Source organism: Plecotus auritus, assembly GCF_963455305.1.
Source record: "Plecotus auritus genome assembly, chromosome: 2".
NCBI lineage: Eukaryota > Metazoa > Chordata > Mammalia > Chiroptera > Vespertilionidae > Plecotus > Plecotus auritus.
Window position 1 is genome coordinate 197,695,159 of NC_137771.1, and position 13,444 is coordinate 197,708,602.

At 49.0% G+C, this 13,444-nt stretch overlaps 1 protein-coding gene across 8 annotated transcripts in view; it reads left to right on the top strand.

Moving 5' to 3' along the window:
* Window positions 1–3,331: 3,331 nt before the first annotated feature.
* MECOM (MDS1 and EVI1 complex locus) overlaps window positions 3,332–13,444 on the top strand; it is a 591,080-nt gene continuing 580,967 nt past the window's right edge. For all 8 annotated transcript variants that reach the window (XM_080656198.1, XM_080656192.1, XM_080656195.1 and 5 more), the window contains exon 1: window positions 3,332–3,691. In XM_080656198.1, the coding sequence (XP_080512324.1) occupies window positions 3,655–3,691 (37 nt within the window). In that variant the 5' untranslated portion in view covers window positions 3,332–3,654. The remainder of the gene's footprint in view (window positions 3,692–13,444) is intronic.

The following is a 13,444-nucleotide window of genomic DNA, read 5'->3' on the forward strand; positions in this document are numbered from 1 at the left end:
TTCAATGACTCATCTTCCTTCCAACTCCCACCTCGATTTCCCTGCTCTTGCCCAACAACAACAAACCCCCCTCAAAAACCAGAAAGCAAAAAAAAAAAAAGATGCCAGTCATAAAACAAGCAAATCCACACAGCCCCTAAGCTCATCCACGTTCTAAGGGGCAGTGCTTCCCGGATGCCCGCTTCCGTGGAAGGAAACGCAATTAGACTGTAGGACCCACGCTACTGCCCGTCCAGGAAACGAATTTCAGGAGGAGAGGGAAAGGCGGGCAGTGGGGGGCGGGCGGCTCAGCCAAACTTGTTGGAGGCCTCCTTTTCTCTTGGGCCAGCGACAGCTTAGACGTCCGGTCGTCGGAGGGTGTCGGGAACCCCAGGGGCCGCTGAACAGAAAGTCACCTGCTTGGGTCTCACGGCTGAGACGTGGGACAGGTGGAACTGACGGGGGCCAGGCACATGGGCGTGGGGACCCGCCGCGGTTGGCACGCTGGGACCGCCGGGCTGCAGAGGCGAGCGCAGTCCACAGCTGCTGGGCGTTTGCTCCATCAGGTTAAACACACTTGAACTAGCAACTTAGCTCTTTTATTAACACTCGCTTAGGGGAGAGAGCAAATGATAAAGAAAGAGAACGGGAGAAAAAAAAGGAAAAGAAACCCAGCTTTTAGGTTTGAAAATAAGAGTGATCAGATGGTGAATATTTTATTTAAACAACAACAAAAAGAAGAATGCCTTGTCTTTTCACAATGGCTTGGCCCGAGGGCACAGAGAAGTTTGTGTTTGTTATTTCAGTGAGAAGAGGCTGGATTCACTCTTGTCCGGAAACTCTCGCAAAGACCAGGCAAAAGACCTGAAGTGACCGCCACGCCAGGGGCTTTAGGAACCCGGGCGAGGAGGGTGCATCAGTTGCGCCCCACTCCCTGCACCCCAACCTCACCTCCCTGCCCTCCAGAAAAGTTGATTTTTCTATCTGAGGACTCAGATTTACTTCGCTTTAGCCTTTCACAGCCCACCCAACCCTTTCATAGCCCCCACCCCACCCCTAGCCTGTCACGTGGGTTATAATTCCTCAGCAGAAGCAACTACTGCAGCTTCCCATGTGGACTCTGTATTTAATCTTGGGTTTGGTTCCATGGTACCTTCGTTTCCTAGCAAATGCCCAGGAACTCCTCTTAACCCCCTTTCTGCAAGGGGACCCAGATATAGACTCCCCGTGGGATGAGATGAAAGGAATTAAGGAGAGCAGTGGAGAGACCGGGGAGGTTGGTAGTGCCTTCTTTTTTATTTTTTATTTTTAAAGCTCCCCGGGTGAGAAAGTGAAATGTAATGTCCCAGCCAGATTCTCCTCCTGTCCAGGGCACGCTTCGGTTTCTAGTGGACTCCACCTTCTCTCCTAGGAGCCAAGGCCCTCCAGGGTCTGACAGCTGTGAGGGGCCTGCTCTCCTGCCTGACCCTGTCCGCTGGCCTAGGTGAGGGTCCCCAGAGAGCCCCTTCCAATGACCAGAAGCAGTTTCTACCAACTTCCTACCGATTAGCATAGTGTGCTTCTCTCCCTAGAGATTTTCCTTCCTTTCTGCGGATCTCATCTCCCCCCCACACACACACCCTAATTTCTCCTTTTCCCCTAAGGACACTCACTGGTCAGAGGGAAGATACTCCTGCATCTAAACGGAGAGGAGTCAGCACATGCGCAGATCCCTGGGCGCCCACAGGCAGAATGTTAAAGTGGCTGGTGCTGCTGCACCCACCGATGTACCTGTATGCACAGGGTGACAGGGACTATAGGAGGGCTGGCGGGGGTGGGGAACCCCACCTGCCTCTTTAGTGCAGAAGGAATGACAGAGCTCTCCTGTGCCCGTGTGTGGACACCAGAGACGTCTCCTGTGGAAGCTGTTTTACTCCTGCTTGTGTCATTCCTTCCTCTTCCTTTCCTCGAATTCCAATATCACTCCTCTGTCTCCCTTGGGACCCCTCCCTTGGTTCTCCAGGAAACTGTATCTTACAGCCAAACGCCCCCGGAGTTACACAGCTCTGGAGAAAGAGAAATGGTGGGCACTCTTCGCCGTGGCACATCCTTTGAATTTTGGTTTTCTTGAAGAAAGTTATCTGTGAGCCATGGATGGATGCCCTTCAGGGTGGAACCTTGCTGTTTGCTCATTTACAACCCAAGTCCTAGTTTTGACAATAAATAACAGGTACAACTGGGCATTCTCAATGATCTTCCCTCCCCTCCCCTGACTTCGCCAAACTCACGACTCAGGACCTGTTTTTTCTTTTCCCGTTTCTTTAACTTGAACATCAAGGATGTATTGTTGTAGAACAGAGACTGAAAAGATTGTAATTTTCTTTTATGGTGTCTGGCCGGATTTGCAACAGATATTAATGGGGGACATAAATAGCTCATGGAAGGTACTGAACAAAACTGTTTAACGCAAGGAGGTTGTACCAAGAGAAAAATCTATACGTAGCTGGAATTAGTCTACCATGAACATTTCTGCTACCCACTTCCTTGGCAAATCCTGTAATAAAAGCAAATTTCAACAATGTATTTTTTGAGGGTGGGAGATAGATTTCTCCACCTCCTTCTTCTTACGACCCTGGAGGTTGTGGGTTTAAGCGAATGAGTGAAAATGGCAGGCAGGCTGAGCTGCAGCGCGAGGCACGGGGGCAGCGGCGAGGGAGGCCGGAAGGTGACAGCCGACCTCAGTCAGGGAAGGCAGGAGGTCTTGGATATCAAATGCCCGAGCCTGCCCGGACCTGGGATTCAAAGGAGAAAATTATACTTGGTGAGAATAGGCCACTAAAATGGTCTAAGGGTGACGACAAGCATTGCTATTATACCTAAAATCGAGAAGAAACAGTTATTTATTCTGTTTTCAACTCTGAAAGCAGAAGCCTCAATAGCTCCAGTAGCAGGAGCGGCGGCAGCATCTGATTTCCCGAAGTTCAGGATGAATCTCACTTTCTCCCGGATCATTCTTCGAGAGCCCAGTCCTGCTAGCTCCTCAGTATGGGAAAGATTCAAAAAGTCCTCCTCCACCCGCCTTCTTGGTATGGACGGTATAGAAAATATCCTGCAATTTATGGTGGGAAAAACAGGAATAATAATGATAGAGGCTTATTGGTCATTCCAACACGAAATCAATACTCTGCCTGAGTTTTTTTCATTCCTTTCTTGGGGGGTGGAGGGGCGAAGTGTCTGCTCCCCTCCGGCTCCCCGCGCTCGCTCCCCGCCCCCCGCCGCCCTCCCCGTGGCTCCCTTTCTCCGCCTCCTCGGCGATTGCCATCTGACAAGATCTCCAAATCAAAGTGATAAATCGCTCCAAACTTTTTTTGGCGGCGCTGAGATGTTGGAGGGGCGTCTAGCGCGCATGTGCGAAGGTGTCCAAACTGACAATGCAGGAGAGATAGCGAGTGTGGATTGAGAGAAAGGGAGAGAGGGAGGGAGAGAGTGAAAGAGGGAAAGACCGAGTGTGTGTGTGTGTGTGTGTGTGTGTGTGTGTAAGAGAGAGAGAGAGAGTGTGTGTGTGTGTGTGAGAGAGAGAGAGAGAGAGAGTGAGAGAGAGAGAGAAGAGGGAGGGAGAGGGAGAGCAAAAGAAGGAAAAGATCCAAGAAAAAAAAACCCCAACCACACACCAGCGGCTGCAGGACTGGGCACAGCATGAGATCCAAAGGCAGGGCAAGGAAACTGGCCACAAGTAGGTGCAATATCCCTTTTCTATTGGCTTTTCCCCTCCTCTGCCATCTTGCATATCTGTCTCCAGCGCTCCGGGAGTGAGCGCGGGGCTGCCGCTCGCTCCGGGGCCCCGGGTGGAGGGCGGGCGCAGCGCAGCCTCAGCAACCTGCCGGTCCCAGCCTCCGCGCCCCGCCGCCCGCGCTCTCGCTCTTGGTTTGGGCGCCAGAGGAGCCCGGCAGCCCTCAGACTCGCGCACGGACCAGCTGTGGCAACCCCGGGGTGGAGGTGGGGGTGGGGGCAGCAAGGACTGGGGTGGGAGGGAGGAGAGTGCGCGAGAGCGAGCGGGAAGGGGTGGGGTGGCGGTGGTGGTGGGGGGAGAAGAGATGAGAGAGTCTCCCCCTCCCCTTCCCCCAGGCGGAGGAGAGTTGCCTCTGGCCAACCAGCTAGTCCCGGGTGTGGGAGGGGGAGCGGAGGAGGAGGGGGGGAAGTAGGGAAGGGAGAATTTTTGGTTCTCGGTTTGTTTCTGGGGTTTGGGGTGGTGGCAGGCTCCGAGGGAGCCGCAGTGGTGGCGGCGGCAGGCTGCGGTGGTGGAGTTGGGAAAAGTTGCGAGGCGGCCGCTGGAAGTTGCGCGGGCTGGCGGGCTGCGCCGAAGTGCGGTTGCGGTAGTGGGCGCTGTGCGCTCGGCTGTGCTCTACGGCGTGGTGGGAGGACTGGGGTGGGGAGTGGGGGAGACGAGGGTGGGGGCTGTAGTCGCGGGGTGTGTGTGGGCGCACAGGCAGAGTAGAGTTACCCGCTCCGCCGAGCCGTGGGCAGGTGGGGAGAGAAGAGGCCCCGCAAGCGCGTGGAAAGCGGGGAGTGGAGGGCGCGCAGCCAGCGGCGGCAGCCGCCGAGAAGAAGGGGGCCGAAAGGGCGCGCTCCGCGGCCCTTGAGCTTAAAGCTGGCGGGGCGCCGAGTGACCCCCAGGGGGCGGGCTGCCGGGACTTTGGGCCGCGGAGAAGGCGCGGCAGAGCCTCCCGCTCTCCTGGATGCAGCCGGGCTCCCGGCTCACTAACCCTCCCCGGCGCCCCCTGCCTGCTCGGCGTGGAGCGGCCTGGGACGCGCGGGGTGAGGGCCACGGGGTTCCGAGCGGGGGCGGCGGGACCCCTTCCCCCCCCCCCACTCTTCTCGCAAAAGTGTTGGGTGACTTTGTCTGGCTTTGCCCGAGGAGCCCACACTGTCTCATATGGCACGAGCGTCAACAGGGACTGTAGGTATCAGGACTGGGCTTCTTTAAATGTTTCTACCTCGAGTCTAAGGGGACTCGGCGGTACCAAGACCCGGAGCAATCCGGAGCGGTCCAAAGTGCTCCTCCGAGAGGTGTCAGCACGTGGGGCTTGGAGCAGCCTCGGGAGAGGACAGGCCGCCGTTCGCTTTCCCACTCGCAGAAAACAGAACTCTAATTGTTCTGCCCGTAGCCTAGAAAGAGCAGAGGTGGGGAGGGGGTGGGATGCTTCTCCCCAGGGAAATCCCTCGTCTCCCCCTCTCCCCTCCCTTGCATATTAAAATCAAGTACGGCCCAAACCCGGCAGCCTCGGGTGTCCCCGCAGCAGCCGCGTTTCGAAAGGAAGCCTCGGGTTCCGGCTCGGCCGGCTGGGTTTCTGTGGCGGTGCGAGCGCGCGGTCTAGCCCCGAGAGATGCTGTCACTGTAGGCGCTTGTCCAGTGCTCCATCCAGTCCTCACCCAAGCATCCCCTCACTCCCCAGCACGGTTCCCTTCGCCCTGGTCTCAGGGATCAACCTAAACATAAGGCGGTTTGGGTCATCAGCCCATCTGTTTCTCTTTTGGATATTGTTCATTTCACTTAGCTGCGCCAGTGTCAAAGCGCGCCGGTGGAACTCCTGCTTTTCCTGTTTGCTTTTAAATGAGGCCGATGTCTTTATTTTCATGTGAGGAGGAATAAATGTACATATGCTTGCAGGCCTGGGGACTTCAATTGCGACTAAAGGTTAGAAGTGTGTGTGTGCGCGCGCGTGTGTGTGTGATTGGGGCGGGGGGGGGGGGGGAGAGTCTGTTCCAACCAAGTGTAAATTGTGAAATGAAAGCCGAAGGCTTCGCGCGCCTCATGCCGGGTATCCGCTGAAGTGAAAGCAGAACGCAAAACCCTTCGAATTTTTTTGAGCAACTTTTTCAACTGTTTTAATTGCCAGGCTGTATGCTGTCGTATTAAAATATTCCCGCACGCACAGCCCACGCAACATCCAGAAAACAAGCCTCTTCTCTGGTCTGGTGATAGTTGTCATCCATCCAGTGGGGAGGGCCGTTTATTTTGAGTCTAGTGCCTCTAAGGATGCCGCTGCCGCTTTCTGCGAACTAGATGGGAACTCGACAAACTTTTCTTGCTAAGCCTCAGGTCCCCCCTCGCGCGGTTCCAGCTGTTGTCACCACAGCTGCCTTTCTCAGACAGAAGTACTGCTTTATGCAGCTCAGTCACAATCTGGGCAATAAAGGAAATCATATTAAAACGATGCAATTTTTTTTGGTGTGTTATGAAGCGCTGGTAACTCTCTCCCCCCCCTCCCCCGCGTAATGCGTGAGTTTCCAAGCACATGGTGGTGACCCCTGCCGCGCAATCCAACGAAGACTTTGCCGCTCTGTCTGCGCCGGTTTCTTTCTTTTTCTGGCTTAGGAAGAGGCTGAGTGACCAGCATACTTTAAAAAGCAAACCCACCTTGCTCGCTGCGGGAAATGAACATTGCAATGGAAGCAAATCACCTAGAAACAGTTGTTTTCTCCATTGCTTGTTATTCTTTCTGCTTTTTGTAAATTTCTTTGGTGGCCAAGTCCTGCCAGGCTTCCATACAGGATCCCATGGACCTAGACCAGGGACCACAGACCCTGAAAGTCCCCACTGAACTTAAACCCAGAATGAATGCACAACCCATTTTCCCATTTTTATATGGCTTTTAAAAAACACAATAGTTTAAACCTATAAATTCGTTGCAATCATTTGGGAGGAATAAACCGTTTAATTAAAAAATAAAGAAGGGAAAAGCAAGAAGATTGACATGTGTACTGCCTCAAGCCCTGGGCTTTCATTCCCATCTTCAAGAAAAGGAAAATAAAAGCCAAGCCCAGGATTGCAGTTCCGAGCGTCTCCCAGCGTTTTCCTGGACAGTGAGGATGGCACCTGGGCGGTGCTAGAAATGCCAGTTGCATCTGTTTTTCTCCTGATGATGGGAAAGAAGCGAGGCTGGGTCTGCTTAGCTTGTCCAGAGCTTGAAACAGTGAAGGAACCCCCACCCCATTTCCCTAAAGTGATACCCGCAGGGTTTCAATTACAGCAATGAACGCATTGCAGTGAGTCACCCCCCCTTAGCTACCAGCACCTCAGAAGTCTCGTAAAGACACAGAAGGTGACAGGGGCACTTGTTACTTGTACACTTGATCTCTGTTTAAAAAGAGGTTTTTGAAGTAGGTAAGGTAGATGACGGCCGTTTTAGCAGCCCAATACCTCAGAGAAAAAAAGGAAACACTCACCCAAGTTCCAGCCTGCACTCCTCCTATGCCTACCTACATAGATTTTCCCTCATTTTAAAACAAACAAACAACAAACAAACAAACAAAAACCAGCCCTGCAGATGAAAACACAGAGCTTTGTTAAAAAACCCATCTTAGTTGCTTACTTCATACTGCTTTTGAGGAGGAAAAACACTGGCCTGATGGAGGCAGCGGCCCCTTCGAGGAAGGCGGTTTACTTGCCATCACTTGACCATTACCTTGGCTTAGGGCTTCTTTATTGCATTTGGCACTTGGAGTGTAGTCTTTCTGCAGCATTTCTATGTTTCGCCAAAAAAAAAAAAAAAAAAATCTGTGTTTAAGGGAAGGTTAATAACGCTTTTCATTCCCCCTCATCCTCAACCCTGTGGAAGGGGACGGTTCGTTAGCAGCAGAGGCAGGCAGGGTGGAAAGAAAAGCTCCTTTTTCGGGTTTCTATTTGTGGGGGCTGAAGCGTCGCAGGTCTTGGCCGTGGGGTGGGTGCCCGCGAGTGTGCCTTTGGCGGGGTGGCTCGGCTCTCAGGGCTCTCTGAGCGGAGGCCTCTCCCTGCCACCGGGGCCTCCTCTGCCGACCACATTCAACACGTAGGTCTCTTATCAAACAGAACTGAACACGCCATTCCACGATATTTTTGCTTCCTTCTTTTTTTTGGTAAAAGTCGAAGGTGGTAACTCTATCAGCAGTTTCCCTTTAAACATCTGTCGTTTGGAATTTATTTTATTTCAGTTTGGGAAGTTGGGGCCAGGTAATCCGAGGCTGCAGAGGAGGCTGCAGATGTGGCCTGATGCAGGGAGGCCACAGCTGGGGACACCTGGCTCCATTGTCCCGGGGCAAGGAGAGGGCAAGGAGGGCAAGAGAGCGCCCGCCCAGCTCAGTGCCCACTGTCCCTGCACCCCCTCCTCTTTGTCGCTGCTGGAAGCCGGCCCTGAAGTGGAGAAACTTGACTTGTCAGCTCCTGGCCAAGGGCTCTTACTCTGTTCCCAAGGTACTCAGTGCCTGGCAGAGCCCTGTTCCCAAGAGCTGGGCACACCCTCCCACCCCTCATCTAAAGCCGCCTGGTTCGGAGGAAGTGGGCCCTGATGGGGAGTGGCGGTAGAACTGGGGAGGCCCTAGTGCCTAGGGAGGCAGAGCCTCCTCCAGCTGCCCAGCTCCTGGCTCCCAAGCTGGGGCCAGAACTCTTCTTCCCTCTCCACTCTCAGAGGTGCTGCGTGCCTGGCAAGCTGCTTCCCTCAGAGCGGTTTGCCTGGACGGTGTACACACACACACACACACACACACACACACTCACACATCCAGGGTTCAGAAACCCACTCAAGTGAGGAGGGCGGGCACACCTCATGGATTCACTGTCCCCAGCAGGGCAGCCCCCCCCCCCCGCCCCCTCACAGTCTTGTTTGGCAAGGGGTGAGAGGCTGGGGAAAAGATGGAGAGACAGCCACACTATGAGGATGTCACGCACATTTTTCCAGGGTGGTGGTGAACCCGTCCTCGGCTCCAAGCTGCCGTTCTAGGCACTTTCCAAAAAGGTCTGTGGGGTCTGCTTTTCTTTTCCGCTGGACTGCCTAGTATGAGCCATTAGTTCCCTCCCCACGCCATTTGCTACGGTCTTCTTTCTAAAATTAGATCCTCTCCCCCCCCCCCCCTACTCTTCTGGCCTTCGGAATTTACCAGGGAATTCTCAAGGAAATTGGCTGTGTAGTGAGAACAAGTGTGAGGAAGAGGATAAAAAGAGATAAACGGCACAGAAAACAAGAGAGGGAGAAAGGAAGAGGCAAACTGTGCTTCTCTGAGATCCCCGGCTCGCACACAGATTGGTATTATTTTCCCCCCCTCAGTAAATGAAAAAAGTATAATCCTTGTTAATTACCTTTGCTTACATGCCATACAAGAAACTTCAGAGTTGTTTCTACATAAGGAAGAAACTGTTTACAAAACTCTTTCAAAAGTGTGACATATTGCTCTAGTTCAGCACTAAAAAGCTAAACACACTTGCCCTCCTTTGAAGTGCCCTGGCTAGGGCAGCTTATTTGAGTGCGGTTCAGATATTGCTGTGGGTATAACTAATGGCCTCTACCTATTTAGCTCAAGTGGGAGGAGAGAAAGGCCTGAATTCCTTGTCCAATGGGTCCCTCTGGAGACTGAGTTCTGGCTCCTGGCCAGTTCTGTACAATGTCAACATTGAATATTTGAATTCCCAGACTCTCTTTAACAAGTTTCTAAATAAATAAACTCATTGTGTGTCTGTGTTTAAAATTATTTCACCTTTCATAAAAGCTACAGCATCTTATTACATTGGCCTTGCAAGTTGATTTTTTTAAAAAAATAAACAAACAAACAGAGCTTAAAGCATTTTAGTAGGCAAACCTTTACAATATGTGTGCTTTGCAAAAACATTCTCTCCTGTGACTGGGTTGGTGCTATTTGGAGAAATCTTGGGCTAGTCTGTGTGATGGGAGAGTGAGTTATAATAAAAACCAAGTTAAATTCAGAAAGTCAGTGAAATATTAATCACATCTAAAGGGAGGCCTGATTGTGGAACTGTAGTGCCTTAGGTCATGTGACAGTTTTGCCTGCCATGTCCTATAGGGGACAGAGAGCTTCACTGATGTGTCTTAAGTGGATATCTATAGACTCCCCCAGTCCATAGGTATTGGTAGAGGTAGCCTTCTGTCCAGATTGAGTTTTGTTTCGGGCATTTTTTTCTTTATCTGTGTCTGTCTTTGTAAGTTGGAAGGGGTAGCTACACAGATGTTATTCTCATATTTCAGTTTGGTTTTGAAAAGGACCACATGAATCCTGTTTTTACTAATCTCTCAGCATTTGAACATCCACGGCATTTTAATGCAGATAGGAACATACTTGTTCTAAGAAGTACACACAATTTAAAAAAAAAAAGGCAAATTCTAGTCCTCTTGAAAGTGTGGACCCCATCTGGAGTTGTTAGGAAAGAAAGTGGAATTCACTCTAATTTATGTGTATAAAGTACAACATTATTAAAAAGAATGGGATTTGAAAGGGTACATAGCAAAACCCATAATGTTTAGCTGGTAATGTGGAGAGCTCAAAGCCAAGAAAAAAAATACCACCAACCCATGCAAACCCTAAAATAGATTACAATGACCTCAGCCATTTTCATTTTCAAAAATAATAGCCATGATTAAAATGGGGGAGTGTTTTACTTGGAACCATACTCTTCTGCATTATTATAAAAGCTGTTTTGTGGTTAAAGAACTGTTTCATTATAGAAAAAAAGCAATTGAATTTTTAATCAAATTCCTTACTCTTCAAAAGCTTTCATTCTTGAATTACTTCTTATTTTGATTTTAATTATTATTCTTATTCATTAGCTAACTTTTTTTGGCTTGTATATCAGCCAAATCCTTGACTACTAACTTTTATAACAATGATAAAGGAGAGATTTGATTTGGAAAAGAGATTTTACTAATTCCCTTAGCAGACACCTGCTTAGGGGTCACTAACTATATAACCTTAACTCTCAACCTGTTTAAGAACAAGGCTAAAGGAATTAATTTTGTATGTTGGGCTTGTTCAGGTTATGGCATTTATGCAAGTCCTTGTACATACCACTGTTCTTGGGCTGCTCTGAGGGTTAAACAGGGTAAATGTATGCAAAGTATTTAAGATACAAGTGAACACCCAATAAATTTTAGTCACTTATCTTCTGATATATCAGTTTTTCTGTAGAGAAATCTTTTAGACATTATTATCCTTCCTGTATTGTTTTTACCCAGTTCATTTTTAGAAGTATTTGCATGCATAGAGTAAGCATTTTGCATGTCTTCTCAATGAATCTTGCCCTTACAGGCGTCCTCAAACTACCGCCCGCGGGCCACATGCGGCCCGCCGAGGACATTTATCCAGCCCGCTGGGTGCCGCTGCCTGTCCTGCTTAGCAGCCGACTCATCCCGGGCCCGCAGTGCACATAGGAATTTGTTCATAGTTTTGTTTTTAAACTATAGTCTGGCCCTCCAACGGTCTCAGGGACAGTGAACTGGCCCCCTGTTTAAAAGTTTGAGGACCACTGGTTAAGATAAAGGGAAGCCATATCTAAAATTTGGGTTCATAAAAACGGTCTACCAAACCAAAATAGGCAATACATTTGTTCTGCAAACTTGAGAATCTTGGGGTGAGTGGGCACTGTATATGTAAAGTGATTGAGATTTCAACTTTGCTCCACAGACACTGTAGGCACACAGCCTAAAGTTAGTGGTGCATACTCTCCAGTTGTCACTAGATCATGATCCATTGTGTATGGAAATTTTACTTTTAATGGAATGAGTTTTGTAAGTCACTTTACTACCCTAGCTGAGTTGCTTTTCTCTAAAAGAGGGAACTGAACTGGAGTAGAGCTTGTAAACTCAAAAGCTTACAGGAACTGGCAGGTACAATGTATGATTAGGCAAGGTGGGTATAAGCACTAAACTCTTATTTTTTTTAAACATCTTTTAAAAAACTGTTTTTATTGATTTCAGAGAGAGGAAGGGGGGGGGGAGAGAGAGAGAGAGAGAGAGAGAGAGAGAAACACCAGTGATGAGAAAGAATCATTGACTGGCGCCTCCTGCACGCCCCCTACTGGGATCGAGCCCACAACCTGGGCATCTGACCTGACCAGGAACCTAACAGTGACATCCTGGTTTATTGGTCCATGCTCAACCACTGAGTCACACTGGCTGGGCTAAACTCTTATTTTTATTAAAAATTTTGTCATCCAGCCTTTGTATTTCAGAACAAGAGGGAGTAGTGGGGATTGGCAGACTGTGAGTTTAAGACTTCTCTAAAAGTCACAGCTGCTTCTCAGGCCCGGTTCACTGCTACCATTTGGGCAAGGGGGCCCAGGGCTGCTAGGTCTTCCACTTTTTATCTGGATTGTTCTGTGTATTTTTTCTACTTTAAAATGTTGGCGCAGTTTAAAAGACAACAATGACAACACACGACATTCTGCAGGCCTAACCGAACACCTCTGTCTGTCATGTGTAGTTCGTGGACCCTGGGTTTGAACTGTCTAGATTAGATGACATCCAAGCGTCCTTTAAAGTCCCAACATTTTACGATAGCCACAAGCCTTCCTGAATACTACCTTGTATTTTTAAGATCTATATCTTCCTCCTCTACCTCAAAGTTTGTGTGTGTGTGTGTGCGTGTGTGTGTGTGTTTTGATAGGTGGAAGTACTTATTACAGAATCTGATATCTAGCCATTTAGTTGGAAAAAAAGTCTTTCACGGCCATGTTTTGTCTTTCTTTCCTTCCATGCCGCTTCATCATTAATTGGTTTAAGAAAATAAACTGAAACACTCACTCCCCCTTCACATAGCCACTGGACACCATTCTTTCTTATTTGTTATTCAACCCCATTCTTTGATTTGTGGGCTGGGGGTTGGCAGTAAATCATGAGGAGACAGTTTTCTGTGGTTTTCCACAGTGGGAGAAGAAGTCGTTTGGCTACTGTGGGTATAACAGAGGAAGAGTTTGTCCCTACCACCTAGGAGGGTCCAAATGTCCTGTCCTGTACATCTGTAACTGAAGAACTCAACTGATTTTTAAGACATAAATCTAGGATGGAGAAAGTAGTTTTTAAGGGATAAGTATATTAATTGACAAAAAGGACTTTCCTTGCAACAGGGTTATATATGTTCAGGGAACATTTGAATATAAACATACATTGTTCTGTTTACTATCATGAGTTTTATTTCTAGCAGAAATGGTAGGTGAATAACAGGAAAAATTAAGTCCTGAAGACTAAAAGGGCAGGGTATGGTGACGGAATACCAATACAATGCACACTTCCAATAAAGTTTGAAATCAGAGCTTTGAAATATCTAAATCAGTGCTATAGTCAAGGGATTGGTCAATAAATACTTGTTACTATTGGTTAACATTGTTGGAAAAATCATCAGATCATTCAATGCTTGTAGAGGAGGATTTAGAGTAGTGATGAGCCATGCTTATAAGGGTTATCGATGGGTTATCAGACAGCTAGCTTGCAATATTTACACCGGATGTTGAAGCCCAAATTCCTTAGCTTGGTCTTTGGGGGCCTCCTACTCTTGAATTAGAAAAATGTGGTGATTCTGAGCTCAGGTTATGAGTTGAATTTGCTTGGGTTTGAATCCTGGCTCCACCAATTACTAGCTGGGTGAAAGGAATACAAGCCACTTAATCTTTCTATGCCTCAGTTTTCTTACTAATAGACTGAAGATACTTACCTCATGTGAGCATTTG